This window comes from Nicotiana attenuata, unplaced genomic scaffold (assembly GCF_001879085.1).
Source record: "Nicotiana attenuata strain UT unplaced genomic scaffold, NIATTr2, whole genome shotgun sequence".
In the NCBI taxonomy this organism is placed as follows: Eukaryota; Viridiplantae; Streptophyta; class Magnoliopsida; order Solanales; family Solanaceae; genus Nicotiana; species Nicotiana attenuata.
Window position 1 is genome coordinate 182,305 of NW_017671680.1, and position 12,524 is coordinate 194,828.

A 12,524-nucleotide genomic window follows, 5' to 3' on the forward strand; every position below is an offset into this window, starting at 1 on the left:
GGGCTTCGGAGCCGCACTCGGAGGGAACAGTTTTTGTACGAACTTTTTGGGATCCATTCCTTTTAAGATTGGTGGTGCCCCTAGTATTTGATCGACTCAGGAGTTGTATGTTTCCACCTTCTTGTCATTATCCTCAATCTTTTTCTCCCCCACTTGATTCTTTTGGTGAGTTCCTCGAGCATCCTCATAATCGTGGAGTCAGTCCCCGAGCCATTACCGTTCGATCTTTCTGGCACCGTCTCAGTACGGCGAGTGATTTCTGGTTCAACCACACTTGGAGTTTTATGCTGACTTTGAAGCCGAGCGATATCAACCTGTTGAGCTTGTAGCATCTCGAATATTACTTGGAGGCTAACTCCCCCATCTCCTACACCCTGTGTTCTTTGGCAACCAGATCGGACTCCTCTGCGTACACTTCCTCCGGGGTCTGCGCCTAAATCCGCATTCAAAGCAATATGTGAACTAACATCGACTGGTTCCACATTTGGCACTTCCCCAGGGTTAATCGGTGGTACACCGGCTAGGGCTGTGCATAATTTGGTAAATACTGAATTACCGTACCGAAATAAAAAATTTTGGTATTTGGTATTCGATATTATGGTATTCGGTATGGTATTTGGTTTAAATTTTAAAAATAACTGGTATTAGGTATGGTATTTGGTATTTTAAAATGAAATACCGAAATATCGATACCGTACTAAAATATAAATTATATTACACAATACATATATTTTTAGTTCTAACATAACATAAAAAATCTTAAATTTTACTTTCCTTTATTCTCTAAGTTCATCAATTAACTCTAAGCAAGTAACAAGACATTTCTAATGATCAAATTTATTTCTTTATGTATTGTTTCTCACTCTCGAGTGATATTTGCTTGTTTTGGACAAAATATTTGTACTTTTTAGTTTTGTACTTTTGAGTACTTTAATTAAGAATATTATAGTCTATGACTCTACGCACTAGTTAGTATTCAAACCGAATAAATCGAAGTTACCGAACCGAATAAACCGAAACCGAAAGGAGAAAAACCGAACCATACCGAATTTAATTAGGTACGGTATTGGTATAGCATTTTAAGAAACCGAATACCGAAAATACCGAACTGAAATGTCTAAGTACTGTACCGACCGACGAACACCCCTAACACCGGCTCCCGGAGCAACTACATTGTTGTTTTTCCCACAAAATCCAAGACCATCATCACCGTGTACGGGTGTGTTTTGTGAGTTTGACATGTTTTCACCCGAGAACAAAAATTCTTGACAAGAACAAGTGTGAAAATAACGTGTGTTATTAGAATCATACTGAAATAACCACTATTATCTTTAGCCCCACGATGGGCGCCAAACTGTTTACCTCGAAAATAATAGTAACAATTAAACTTGTTTGTGGTTTTAAAGATACGTGATTTAGTTCAATACTATTTAATAACTAAGAAATCAAACGTGTAAACTAGAGAAGAAAGTTGAATCAAACCAGTGCTTAAGCAAGTCTCGACCTCGAGCTGTGATGGCCTCGTGGTTGGTCAACAAGAACAAGAAAGTAAAGACAATAAAGTAATTAAGAGACAATTTTGATGAATAATGAGCAAGAAAGTAAGAGAGTATATTCTTTTGCCAATGATTGATGATCGTTACAAATTATTGGGGTCCCCTTTATATAGTAGGGGAACCCTAAATAAGGTACATTTCTATTTACAGTAAAGAATCTTATTGGGACAGTTGTCTAACCGCCTAGTACGGATTCGTACTAACTCGTACAAATCTATTCTGGAATTTGTGCCATAATCTTGGGGACGTGGCGGGAATCTTGCTATTTTTGTTACAAACTCACAACGACATCATCTCGGGGTTGGTCGTACTTGGCTTCGGCGCTTATTCCGTACTTCGATCTTCGAGCCCTATATTCTGTCGTCGGGCTCGGGCTTGGTCCATCGGCCTTAAACTCGACCCATCCTGAACTCGGGCTTGAAGCAACACTTCGAGCCCGTGAAATCGGGCATACCTGGTGTCGACCGTATACAAAAAAATAATATTTATATTAATTGACGGTTAAATTTGTTGATTCACGTGATACAAATATCAAAACTAAAGTTTGATAATCACTGAAACCACCAGAAACACAAATTTTCCTTTAGAAAAAGAAAAATGAAAGAAAGATTAGCATGCAATCCTTTTGCACATGAGTGATAGTAATCTTGCCTAATCTTCCTTTATTCTTTTCGTGACGAAGATATACAACTTAAGCACGTGAGCACCCTTTCTCTGTCAAGAAATGGGATTTAAAATTTATTTCAGTTGCTTACTTCTTTGATTTTGTGTTTTCGTTATCATCCTTGTTAAGTTTAGTTCAAAAGTTGATTTGAAAAAATACTAGCATGATAAGAAAGTTCTCTAATCATACGAAACTAATAATGTGTGTAAGAATACACTAAAGTATTGAAAGAAAAGTGCAATGTCCAAGCAATGGTTTTATACACGTAAAAGTTTTAATATATCTAATTTAAAAACGTAAATCGTCAAAATCAAATTCAAAGGAAATTATTATTAGAGATAAATACTACTTCTTGCAATGTTTACTTATACATGAAAGTTAAGATTTTTTTTAGAACTTCTTTTAACGGTAAAATTATGTCATTAAGTATAAAATAAGAGATTTAAAGTTAAATTAGTTGTAAATAAAAATTACGTATATGATTTTTTTCAAAAGAAAAAAGAATTGCATAAAACAAGACAAAGGAAAATAGAATAAACAAGACAGTGATAGTAACGAAAAAATGAAAAGAAAAAAGCAGGGAAATGAAGAGGAGAGTTGTGGTGAGGCTGAGAGAGATAGAATCTCGGTTTGGAATTGGGGCTGATTAGTGAAGCTTACACAATATCAAATTATCAATGCAGATCGAGACTTCAGCGGTGGGGCAAGAAGAGGAGGAAGGCAGCAGAGACCGACGAGTCACGTAAGCAGCAGCATAATAATACTAGTACTATAAAACCCAATATTCTCTCTCCTCCATCACTTTCAACCGCCTTTTGCATATTGAACAAGAAATCTCAGGTTTGTTTGTCTTTTTTCTTGCTCTGTATAAAGCTGATTCATCTTTCATTGTGTGTGTGTATGTGTATGTGTATGTGTATGTGTATGTGTGTGTTCCTCAGATCTGACATTTTCCTCTCTGATTTCCTTTTCAGTGCATCCATCTCATTCAATCACCAATTACGAGACGATACGACAGAACAAAAGACAAGACTCGTCCCCATTTGACTCACAGGTTAGCCCTTTTTTTGCTCGTAATAATTACATACACGTCCGTTTATTTGATTGCATTATCTATTGCTGAGTGGATTTAGTTGTTTCAGTTTTGCCCTATTTGGGTCGGTGGATGCCACAGCATTCATGTGATTTAAAATTTCATATTTTCTTTTTGTTTTATTTGTCAGCTGATTTCATTATTGGCCCTGGCTTGGTGGGGTTGAAACGTAAAAAGGTCTGGTTTTTGGATGTTGGTTTTGGATTTCTGCAAGACCCACCCTGGTGTATTTGGGAGAATTCGCCATTAAAATTACTGCCTATTGTTCCAGGATAAAGTGAGTGAAGGCTTAACCAATAACCTCGAGCTTCCCACGGGTGAGCAAAAATGCTCTTTGGATGGTCTATCTGTGAATGATATTAGGGATTTGATTTACTTATTGAGGTTTTAGTTTCATTCTTTCCAATGCCTTTCGGGCGGTGGAAGTATTTATGACTTCCGACAAGCCATTGCTGTTACTGTCTGAGCCTTCTTTTTAACCAGAACTCGTCCTTACGAACAACACTATTCTTCTTCTCTTGTGAGTAAAAAGGACTTCCATTCAGCCGAGCCTCAGGCTCACCAGCCACATTCATCAGAACCCCCCCCCCCCCCCCCAAGGATAGGAAACGCCTCGTATCGTGGAGTGGAACGGAAGACCATTGGCATGACAAAGCAGCTTTTGAAATATCCTGTGATTCATCTAGGTTGGCTTCATTACAAGCCATTGCTGTTACTGTCTGAGCCTTCTTTTGAACCAGAACTCGTCCTTACGAACAACACTATTCTTCTTCTCTTGTGAGTAAAAAGGACTTCCATTCAGCCGAGCCTCAGGCTCACCAGCCACATTCATCAGAACAACCCCCCCCCCCCCCCCCCAAAGGACAGGAAACGCCTCGTATCGTGGAGTGGAACGGAAGACCATTGGCATGACAAAGCAGCTTTTGAAATATCCTGTGATTCATCTAGGTTGGCTTCATCTGGAGCAGCATCCACCCGTGATTCGTCTTTGTCTAGGGATTCTTCTCGCGTCCAGGATAAGCTGAACAAATCTCAGAGGCTTCTTCAGAAAAGCATGCAGTTGGAGGATAGCTTATTACATGGAAGTAACCCTAGGTTGATCCATGTTAATGATCCAAAAAAGACTAATGATAAGTTTGATTTCTGTGGAAATGAGATCAGAACTAGCAAGTATACAGTAATAACTTTCTTGCCGAAGAACCTATTCATTCAGTTTCATCGGGTTGCCTATTTATACTTTTTAGCTATCGCTGCTCTGAATCAGCTTCCGCCTCTTGCTGTATTTGGGAGAACTGTGTCTCTGTTTCCTCTTCTGTTTGTGCTTTCTGTGACAGCTATAAAAGATGGTTATGAGGATTGGCGGAGACACAGATCAGATAGGAACGAGAATAACCGGGAGGCTCTAGTACTTCAATCTGGTGGGAAGTTTCAGTTAAAAAGATGGAAGAAAATCCGGGTCGGTGAGATTGTGAAGATCCTTGCTAATGAGACTATTCCCTGTGACTTGGTGTTGTTAGGAACCAGTGATCCTAGTGGAATTGCTTATATTCAGACAATGAATCTTGATGGTGAATCAAACTTGAAGACAAGGTATGCTAGGCAAGAAACAACTTCATTAGTGTGTGAAGGGGAGACGATTTCAGGAGTTATTAGATGTGAACAGCCTAACAGGAACATTTATGAATTCACGGCTAATATGGAGTTTAATGGGCATAGATTTCCGCTCAGCCAATCGAATATCATATTGCGTGGTTGCCAGCTGAAGAACACAGAATGGGCAGTTGGAGTAGCAGTTTATGCTGGGCAAGAGACTAAAGCTATGTTGAACAGCACTGCGTCTCCATCTAAAAGAAGCAGGCTGGAAACATATATGAACCGGGAAACACTTTGGCTGTCTATTTTCCTTTTTGTGATGTGCTTGGTTGTAGCAATTGGGATGGGTCTATGGTTGAAGCGCCATGAGGAACAGCTTGATACCTTGCCTTATTACAGAAGAGTTTACTTTGAAGAAGGAAAACATGGCAAACAGTATAAGTACTATGGGATTCCTATGGAAACATTTTTCTCCTTTCTGAGTTCGATCATAGTTTTCCAGATAATGATACCTATATCTCTTTATATCACCATGGAGTTAGTTCGCTTGGGACAGTCGTATTTCATGATTGGAGACAGGCATATGTATGATATTAACAGTAATTCTAGGTTTCAGTGCAGATCCCTAAATATCAATGAGGATTTGGGTCAGATTCGCTATGTTTTTTCAGATAAAACAGGAACACTTACTGAAAATAAGATGGAATTCAGAAGAGCTAGTGTGTGGGGAAAAAGTTATGGGAGATCCCTTTCTGCCTCTGATGCATCAGTAAACACAGATATTGGAGGTATGCTAACTGTATGCTATATTTTTCTAAACATAGTTTGGATCTTTGACTTGTATAACTGGAGGATTATCATGATCAGACAATGTAACGAACATTTGTAGAATGCTTATGTATTTTCCCTATTAGGTACTTCCAGAAATAATAAGCAGGAAAAAGGGTACAAGAGGGAAAAGTAATTAACAGGAAAACTAGAAACAGAAAAGTGAAGTCAGTCCATTTGTGCAAACATGCAGAAGTTGTTAGTTTTAATGTTGTTAATATCTGATGATTCTTGATGTCAGATGGCTTATGCTTCATTCTCTTGACAGTACTGTCCTTTTGTCTCAATGAAATGCTTGGAATATTTTTCATTCCAGCTTCTGCTGGTTAAAATATTTGTTGGCGTGAAGTCACAGTTATAGAATGTAGACTGCTCAACACTGTTAAGAGAAAAATTTGTAACTTTGCCTATCTGCCAAGAAAAATTATATGTACCTGATGTAGTCGGATTGGATCTTTCTTGAATGCTATTGCCATCACATTATGGTTTATTAGATACCCAAATGAGCTTATTGGCTGTGAAGAGCACGCTTACTTATGCAATTCTTGCATGAATATATCATTTATTTAGTAAGAGCTTTTTTATCATTGTCATTCATTAGTGTGTGTTCCCACCCTCAGATACCAAGCAGTTAATTTATTTAACAAGAGTTATCTTACACGGCGACAATGAGATCTAAATTTATTTTGTTCTCATTGTTTGGATTTATTAGTTTATGACACTACAAAATGTATTCCTATTCCATGTAAGATGTGTTAAGCTGCTTCACTGTCTTTGCTTGCTCATTCTGATGCACTCAATCTTTATTTATTTTTATAAGTCTGACGCACTCAATATTTTACATTATTGCAACTCCTTTAAAAATTATGTCCTGAAGCGAATAACTGCTGCTATATGTTTCATATTGTAAAAGGTTGATCTCCTGCACGGTTGACAGTACATTGCTAACGTAACCAATGGAATACTCTCTTTTCATAAGTGCCTTTTCACTTATTTTTTAGTTATTCTTTTTCTCGTGTAGCATCTATTTTTCTATATCTTGTCAACCTAAAACGGTGTATTTGTCCTCTTGTATTACCTACATAAGCAACAGTCATGGTTCCCTATGCCTATGGGGGTTTTCTTTCTCTTCTCGAAAGAATAATCACTAGTTTGACCATAAGTTATCTGCAAGAACAGACTGTTTAGTTGTGTTTGTAGTTGGTGTTCTTTTCGTATATTGTAATGTCCCTAATTCCGCAGTGTAGAGCATGTAATATGTTCATGCATAGCTTTTTATATCAGCTGATAATAAGGAGCCAGCTGCATTCTTTGTTTGGTTCTTCCTTTTGAGGTTTTGTTTTCACCTAAATCTGCTTGTGCACCGAACCAAACGGTTATTCTTGTAATGATGTGCAGAAGAACCAATCCAACATCCTTCGAGTCGAAGAAAGTTAACGATCAAATCAGAAGTTCCAACTGATGTTGAACTAATGCAATTGTTACATGCCAAGCTAGCCGGAGAAGAGAGGATTGCTGCAGACGAGTTTTTTCTGACGTTGGCAGCATGTAATACCGTGATTCCTATTCCTACCAAAAGTTCTTCATGTGGTATACAGAACAATGTGGACGACACTGATGTCACCATCGAGTATCAAGGTGAATCTCCTGATGAACAAGCACTTGTAGCTGCTGCATCTGCTTATGGGTATACACTGTGTGAGCGGACATCTGATCATATTGTGACTGATGTCAAGGGTGAGAAACTGAGGTACATGACCGTTTCACTTCACGTTTATTGTTTGGTGCTAGTTTCCCTAGGGAATCTTTTAGAACTTGTTAATGAAATAGTATTGATTACTATTGTAAGTGTTAGTGATGCATGCTATCTATAGCATTGTGACTTTTCCATCCACATTCACACATTGGTTTCTTCTCTTGCATTCCTCTTGTTAATTTTGGTAATTTGCTCAAGTATAACTTCTTAGGCGTTGGAAATGCGGACTAATTTTTGGCTGGTGCAGGTTGGATGTCTTAGGACTTCATGAGTTTGACAGTGTGCGTAAAAGAATGTCTGTTGTCATTAGATTCCCAGATGATTCTGTAAAAGTTTTGGTCAAAGGGGCTGAAACTTCAATGTTTAGCATTTTAAGCGAAGAGCATGAAACTCATGAACACATAAAAAATGCCACTTATACTCATTTGAATGAGTACTCCTCTGAAGGACTGCGAACCCTTGTGGTCGCTGCAAGGGACCTTACAGGAGAAGAACTTGAGGAGTGGCAATGCTTGTATGAGGATGCTAGTACATCTTTGAATGACAGATCAGCAAAATTACGCCAAACAGCATCTCTAATCGAGTGCAATTTAACTCTACTTGGCGCCACCGCAATAGAGGACAAACTACAAGAGGGTGTACCAGAAGCTATTGAGTCTCTGCGGCAAGCGGGGATAAAGGTTTGGGTTCTTACTGGAGATAAGCAAGAAACTGCAATTTCAATTGGTTTGTCTTGCAAACTCTTGACCTCCGACATGCACCAGATCATCATTAATGGCTCTTCAGAAAATGAATGCAAAAGGTTATTGTCAGACGCCAAGGCCAAATACAGCGTGAAGCCCACAAGTTGTGATAGTCGGATCTTAAAATTGCAGAGAGAAGCAGAAAATGGTACAAAGTCATATAAATTACCGCAGCAGCTTGCGGGAGGGGAAGGAATTCCTGTTGGACCTCTAGCACTCATAATTGATGGGAATAGTCTTGTGTATATTTTAGAGAAAGATCTTGAGTCTGAGGTAATCATCCTTTACCTCATCCTTTCTAACGATAGTCATCTTGTTGGTTCCTTATTTTGTTTGGAAAAAGGGAGTATACATCTTGTTGACACATTAGCCTTTTACCTTTCGATGTACATTGAGAGCCATTATTTGTGATTGCCATCCTGTCACAGCTCTTCGATCTTGCAACTTCATGTAAAGTTGTGCTTTGCTGTCGCGTTGCCCCTTTGCAGAAGGCTGGAATTGTTGATCTAATAAAGAGCCGCACTGATGATATGACACTAGCCATAGGTGATGGTGAGTTAGCTATATATTATTAGGTGTTTTCTGCAAATGTTAAATGTTATATATTATCAGAATTTTGTCCGATGCGAAAAGAGCTTGTTTGTATGAATTATATAGATGAGGTTTTGTGTCATCTTTGGGGATGTTGTGTTTTTAAGGTTTTTCAAGTGCATGCACAACTGTTTTCCGGGTCTAATTTTGAAACTTCTCAGGGGCTAACGATGTTTCAATGATCCAAATGGCGGATGTTGGTGTTGGAATATGTGGTCAAGAAGGGCGCCAAGCTGTGATGGCATCAGACTTTGCTATGGGACAGTTTCGATTTCTGAAGCGTTTGCTTCTTGTGCATGGACATTGGAATTACCAGCGTGTTGGTTATTTGGTTCTTTACAACTTCTACCGCAATGCTGTTTTTGTTTTCATGCTTTTCTGGTAGGCTTCTTCTCCTTCTAGTTTTTTGATACAGATCTTTCTATAGGATATTTTGTGCAAAAATCCCCCCCTCCGCAAAGTCCCCAAACAAATGAGTAAGAAAGGTTAAAGAAAAAGAAAAAAAGAACACATCTGAGGTCATGTACATCACAACCTGGAAAAGCCCCATGGAAATGTCATCTGCAAAATAGGGCTGGGGCTTCAGTGCTGCTATAAGCTCTTGATTTAAAGTTATAAATTTGGTATATCTTGTGGGAAATGGAAAAAGGAATAATAGTGGCAGAGTCCGAGTGAGATCTTACAGGTAGCTTTCTGTTTAAAAGGGTACCAGGGGAAGTGGCAATATTTTGTTCAAGTGGTTTGAGTGATAAACGGGGTGGGCACACATGTGTGTTATGTGTAAAGTGTAAAATAGTGTATAATGGCCTGTGAGTGTCGAGAATTCCAGGGAAGTGGCGATATCTGTTCAGATGGGGTGTAAGGCAGTTCTAAAAGCTTGCAACCAACAAAGGGGAGGAAAGTTTAGCTGTTTCAGACTTTCAGTACATGTAAGGAGTCTGGTCAAACATATCAATCATGTATTGTCAAGCTTTTATAGGACTTTGAGGTTGCTGTCCCAGATAATTGGTGTGAGCCAGTTTATGCTAGCTGGCAGTTGAGTCGCATTTAGAGGACAATGATATATATATCGTATTTGTATGCATGCTGGAAACCTGAGCTTGGTTTACTAAATCCGCTATTGTTATCATGCATTATAGTTACTATTTTTTGAATTTTTTCTCATCTCTCCTAGAATGTGATTTGCAGTTTGGAAAAACACAATATGAAACAGTTATCTGAACGTATTTGTCCTGTAATCTGTTGTCTGTAGGTACATATTGTGCACAGCTTTTTCTGCAACTTCTGCATTAACAGATTGGAGTAGTATGTTTTATTCTGTCATCTATACTTCCGTACCTACAGTAATTGTTGGTATTCTGGACAAGGACTTAAGTCATAAGACACTACTTGAGTATCCTAAACTCTATGCTGCTGGCCACAGACAGGAAAGTTACAATATGAAACTCTTCTGGGTCACCATGATTGATACAGTTTGGCAGAGCCTTGTTCTTTTTTATGTACCACTATTCACTTATCATCAGAGCGATGTTGACATATGGAGTATGGGTAGCTTGTGGACAATTGCAGTAGTGATCCTTGTCAACATTCACTTGGCAATGGACATACAGCGCTGGGTAATATATACTCATATGGCAGTGTGGGGGTCAATTATTATCACGTATGTCTGTTTGGTGGTGCTGGACTCTATACCTGTCTTCCCTAATTATGGGTTAGTATTTCCGCTGAAGTCCTAATATATTACATCTAAACTTTCTTTACATTTAGATTAAGAGGTCTATGATGTAACATAATTTTTCTGTCTTCTGCAGTACAATTTATCAGCTGGTGAAGTCACCGGCCTACTGGCTCTTAATTTTGCTTATTATAGTTCTGGCTCTGCTTCCTCGCTTTATTCTCAAAATTATGCACCAAATTTTCTGGCCATCGGACATCCAGATAGCTAGAGAAGCAGAGATATTGAGGAAAAGACCTAGTCATTCTAGATCTAGGTCAGGTCACAGTGAAAGCTAATACGTGCTGTGTACATTGCCAATCACCCAATTAGATATAGCTTCCATTGGGTTTGCCTGGTGCTTGGCTTCCCGTCGTATTCCGGTCTAGATGTTGCAGGTATGTCGCCACTCCCTAACAAGGGAATCAAACATTTAACTATTTACTATGTCTCCCACGGGACGGAAATCAAAATCGGGCAGGATTCGCTCAATCAAAGACAGATCTTACCTGAGCTAAGGTCTGCCGTCTCTCCGGCCCCGTTGTGTGAAATTATCCTTCTTCCTTATGCACCTTTTCAAATTGGCCAAAGGAAAATCAAAGGAATGCCTTTAGTGTATCCATTACCTGATAAAACTACCTTTTCTTGTAAAAAGATAATCTTTCCATTGTTTAAAAGAAAATAATAACAATAATTGTTAGGTGCTTTTAGAATGGAAATGACAGTTAAAAAGGGGTCAGTATTTTAGGAAAGATATCTTTCTCGTGATGTGAAGCTTACCGATGCCATTTTTCATCCCCTATTTTTGTCATGCTGCACCCCTGAGTTGTCTCTGATATAAGAGCAGAGAACTAGTCTTTAGAGATAGCTACAAAGTGTTTAGGACAAAGGTTGCTTAACACTAACATATCTTGCTCATGCTTCAGATGAGCTACACACGTAACGCCAGCAGGTGAAGCCATTAACAGAACGTGGATAAAAGATCTGGCGGAGTCGCCATTTGACTGAAAGAAAAGGGAAGAGAGGGTTAAACTCAAAGTCAAAGCGTGATGATTAATGGAGAATGCATGAAGACGATCTGGTTGCCGAGGGTCTATTGGAAACAGCCTCTCTATCCTCACAAGATAGGGATAAGGTCTGCGTACACACTACCCTCCCCAGACCCCACGGTGTGGGATAATACTGGTTATGTTGTTGTTGTTGTTGTTGAGCATGAAGACGACGATCTGGTTAAGGCAGAAAAGTGGAATAAAGGCATCGGGATGGATCTACCCTCCCCAGACCCCACGGTGTGGGATAATACTGGTTATGTTGTTGTTGTTGTTGTTGAGCATGAAGACGACGATCTGGTTAAGGCAGAAAAGTGGAATAAAGGCATCGGGATGGATCTTATAAGTGTTTGTTGATACTTAGGTTGGGATATTTCCACAGAGGTAAAACTGACAGGCTGATTGTTAGGTGTACAGTGTATTTAAGTTGTTGCAATAATTATATCCATGTATAAGTTAGAGAGAAGAAATGAAGAACGAAAAACAAAGGGAGAAAGAAATACAAGTGTATAATAGTTTCTTGTAAAGTTCGGGGAATCCATACTCTTTCAAATTGTGGGAGAAAAAGTTGTTCACTGAAGTACTGAATGATGTGAATTACTTGCTCAAGGAACAAAGAGAGCATATTGCTGAATTCCTAATTAGAATACTATCCATTCTAAATCCACTCATTTAATTTAAGACATGAATTTGGAAATTTTCATGTTATGTATCAAATTCTGATAATAATTCCTGCACCATACACTGGTGGTGGTTTCTTCTTGTAAATGAATGCAACGAAATAATAAAATAATGAAACAATTCATAATAGTGATATTTCATGGTCATTTTTAATTTTCTGTTTTGTTAGTCCCATTATCTCACATGATGTTGATCTACAAGAAATGTGGCAAAATTTGAACCTGTACCTGATTTGCCCTGGACCTGCTAGATTTAG

The 12,524-nt window shown here is 38.7% G+C and overlaps 1 protein-coding gene across 1 annotated transcript; it reads left to right on the forward strand.

Annotated features, from left to right (window-relative positions):
- The first annotated feature begins 2,804 nt into the window (after positions 1-2,804).
- LOC109209662 (phospholipid-transporting ATPase 1-like) lies at positions 2,805-12,268 on the forward strand. Its single transcript, XM_019372975.1, has 13 exons — positions 2,805-2,848; positions 2,904-3,060; positions 3,195-3,293; positions 3,585-3,654; positions 3,846-3,999; positions 4,262-5,694; positions 7,133-7,484; positions 7,738-8,506; positions 8,662-8,785; positions 8,986-9,205; positions 10,077-10,535; positions 10,636-10,936; positions 11,465-12,268. The coding sequence occupies exons 1-12, from the start codon at positions 2,805-2,807 to the stop codon at positions 10,835-10,837; spliced, it is 4,083 nt and encodes a 1,360-aa protein (XP_019228520.1). The 3' UTR covers positions 10,838-10,936; positions 11,465-12,268.
- Positions 12,269-12,524: the final 256 nt, after the last annotated feature.

Excerpts from the sequence above, each read along its gene's own strand:
- LOC109209662 (XM_019372975.1), top strand. The coding sequence starts at position 2,805 with ATGAAGAGGAGAGTTGTGGTGAGGCTGAGAGAGATAGAATCTCG. Across the intron at positions 3,061-3,194 it reads TATTGAACAAGAAATCTCAG|TGCATCCATCTCATTCAATC; the intron begins GTTTGTTTGTCT and ends TTTCCTTTTCAG. Across the intron at positions 8,786-8,985 it reads GACACTAGCCATAGGTGATG|GGGCTAACGATGTTTCAATG; the intron begins GTGAGTTAGCTA and ends GAAACTTCTCAG.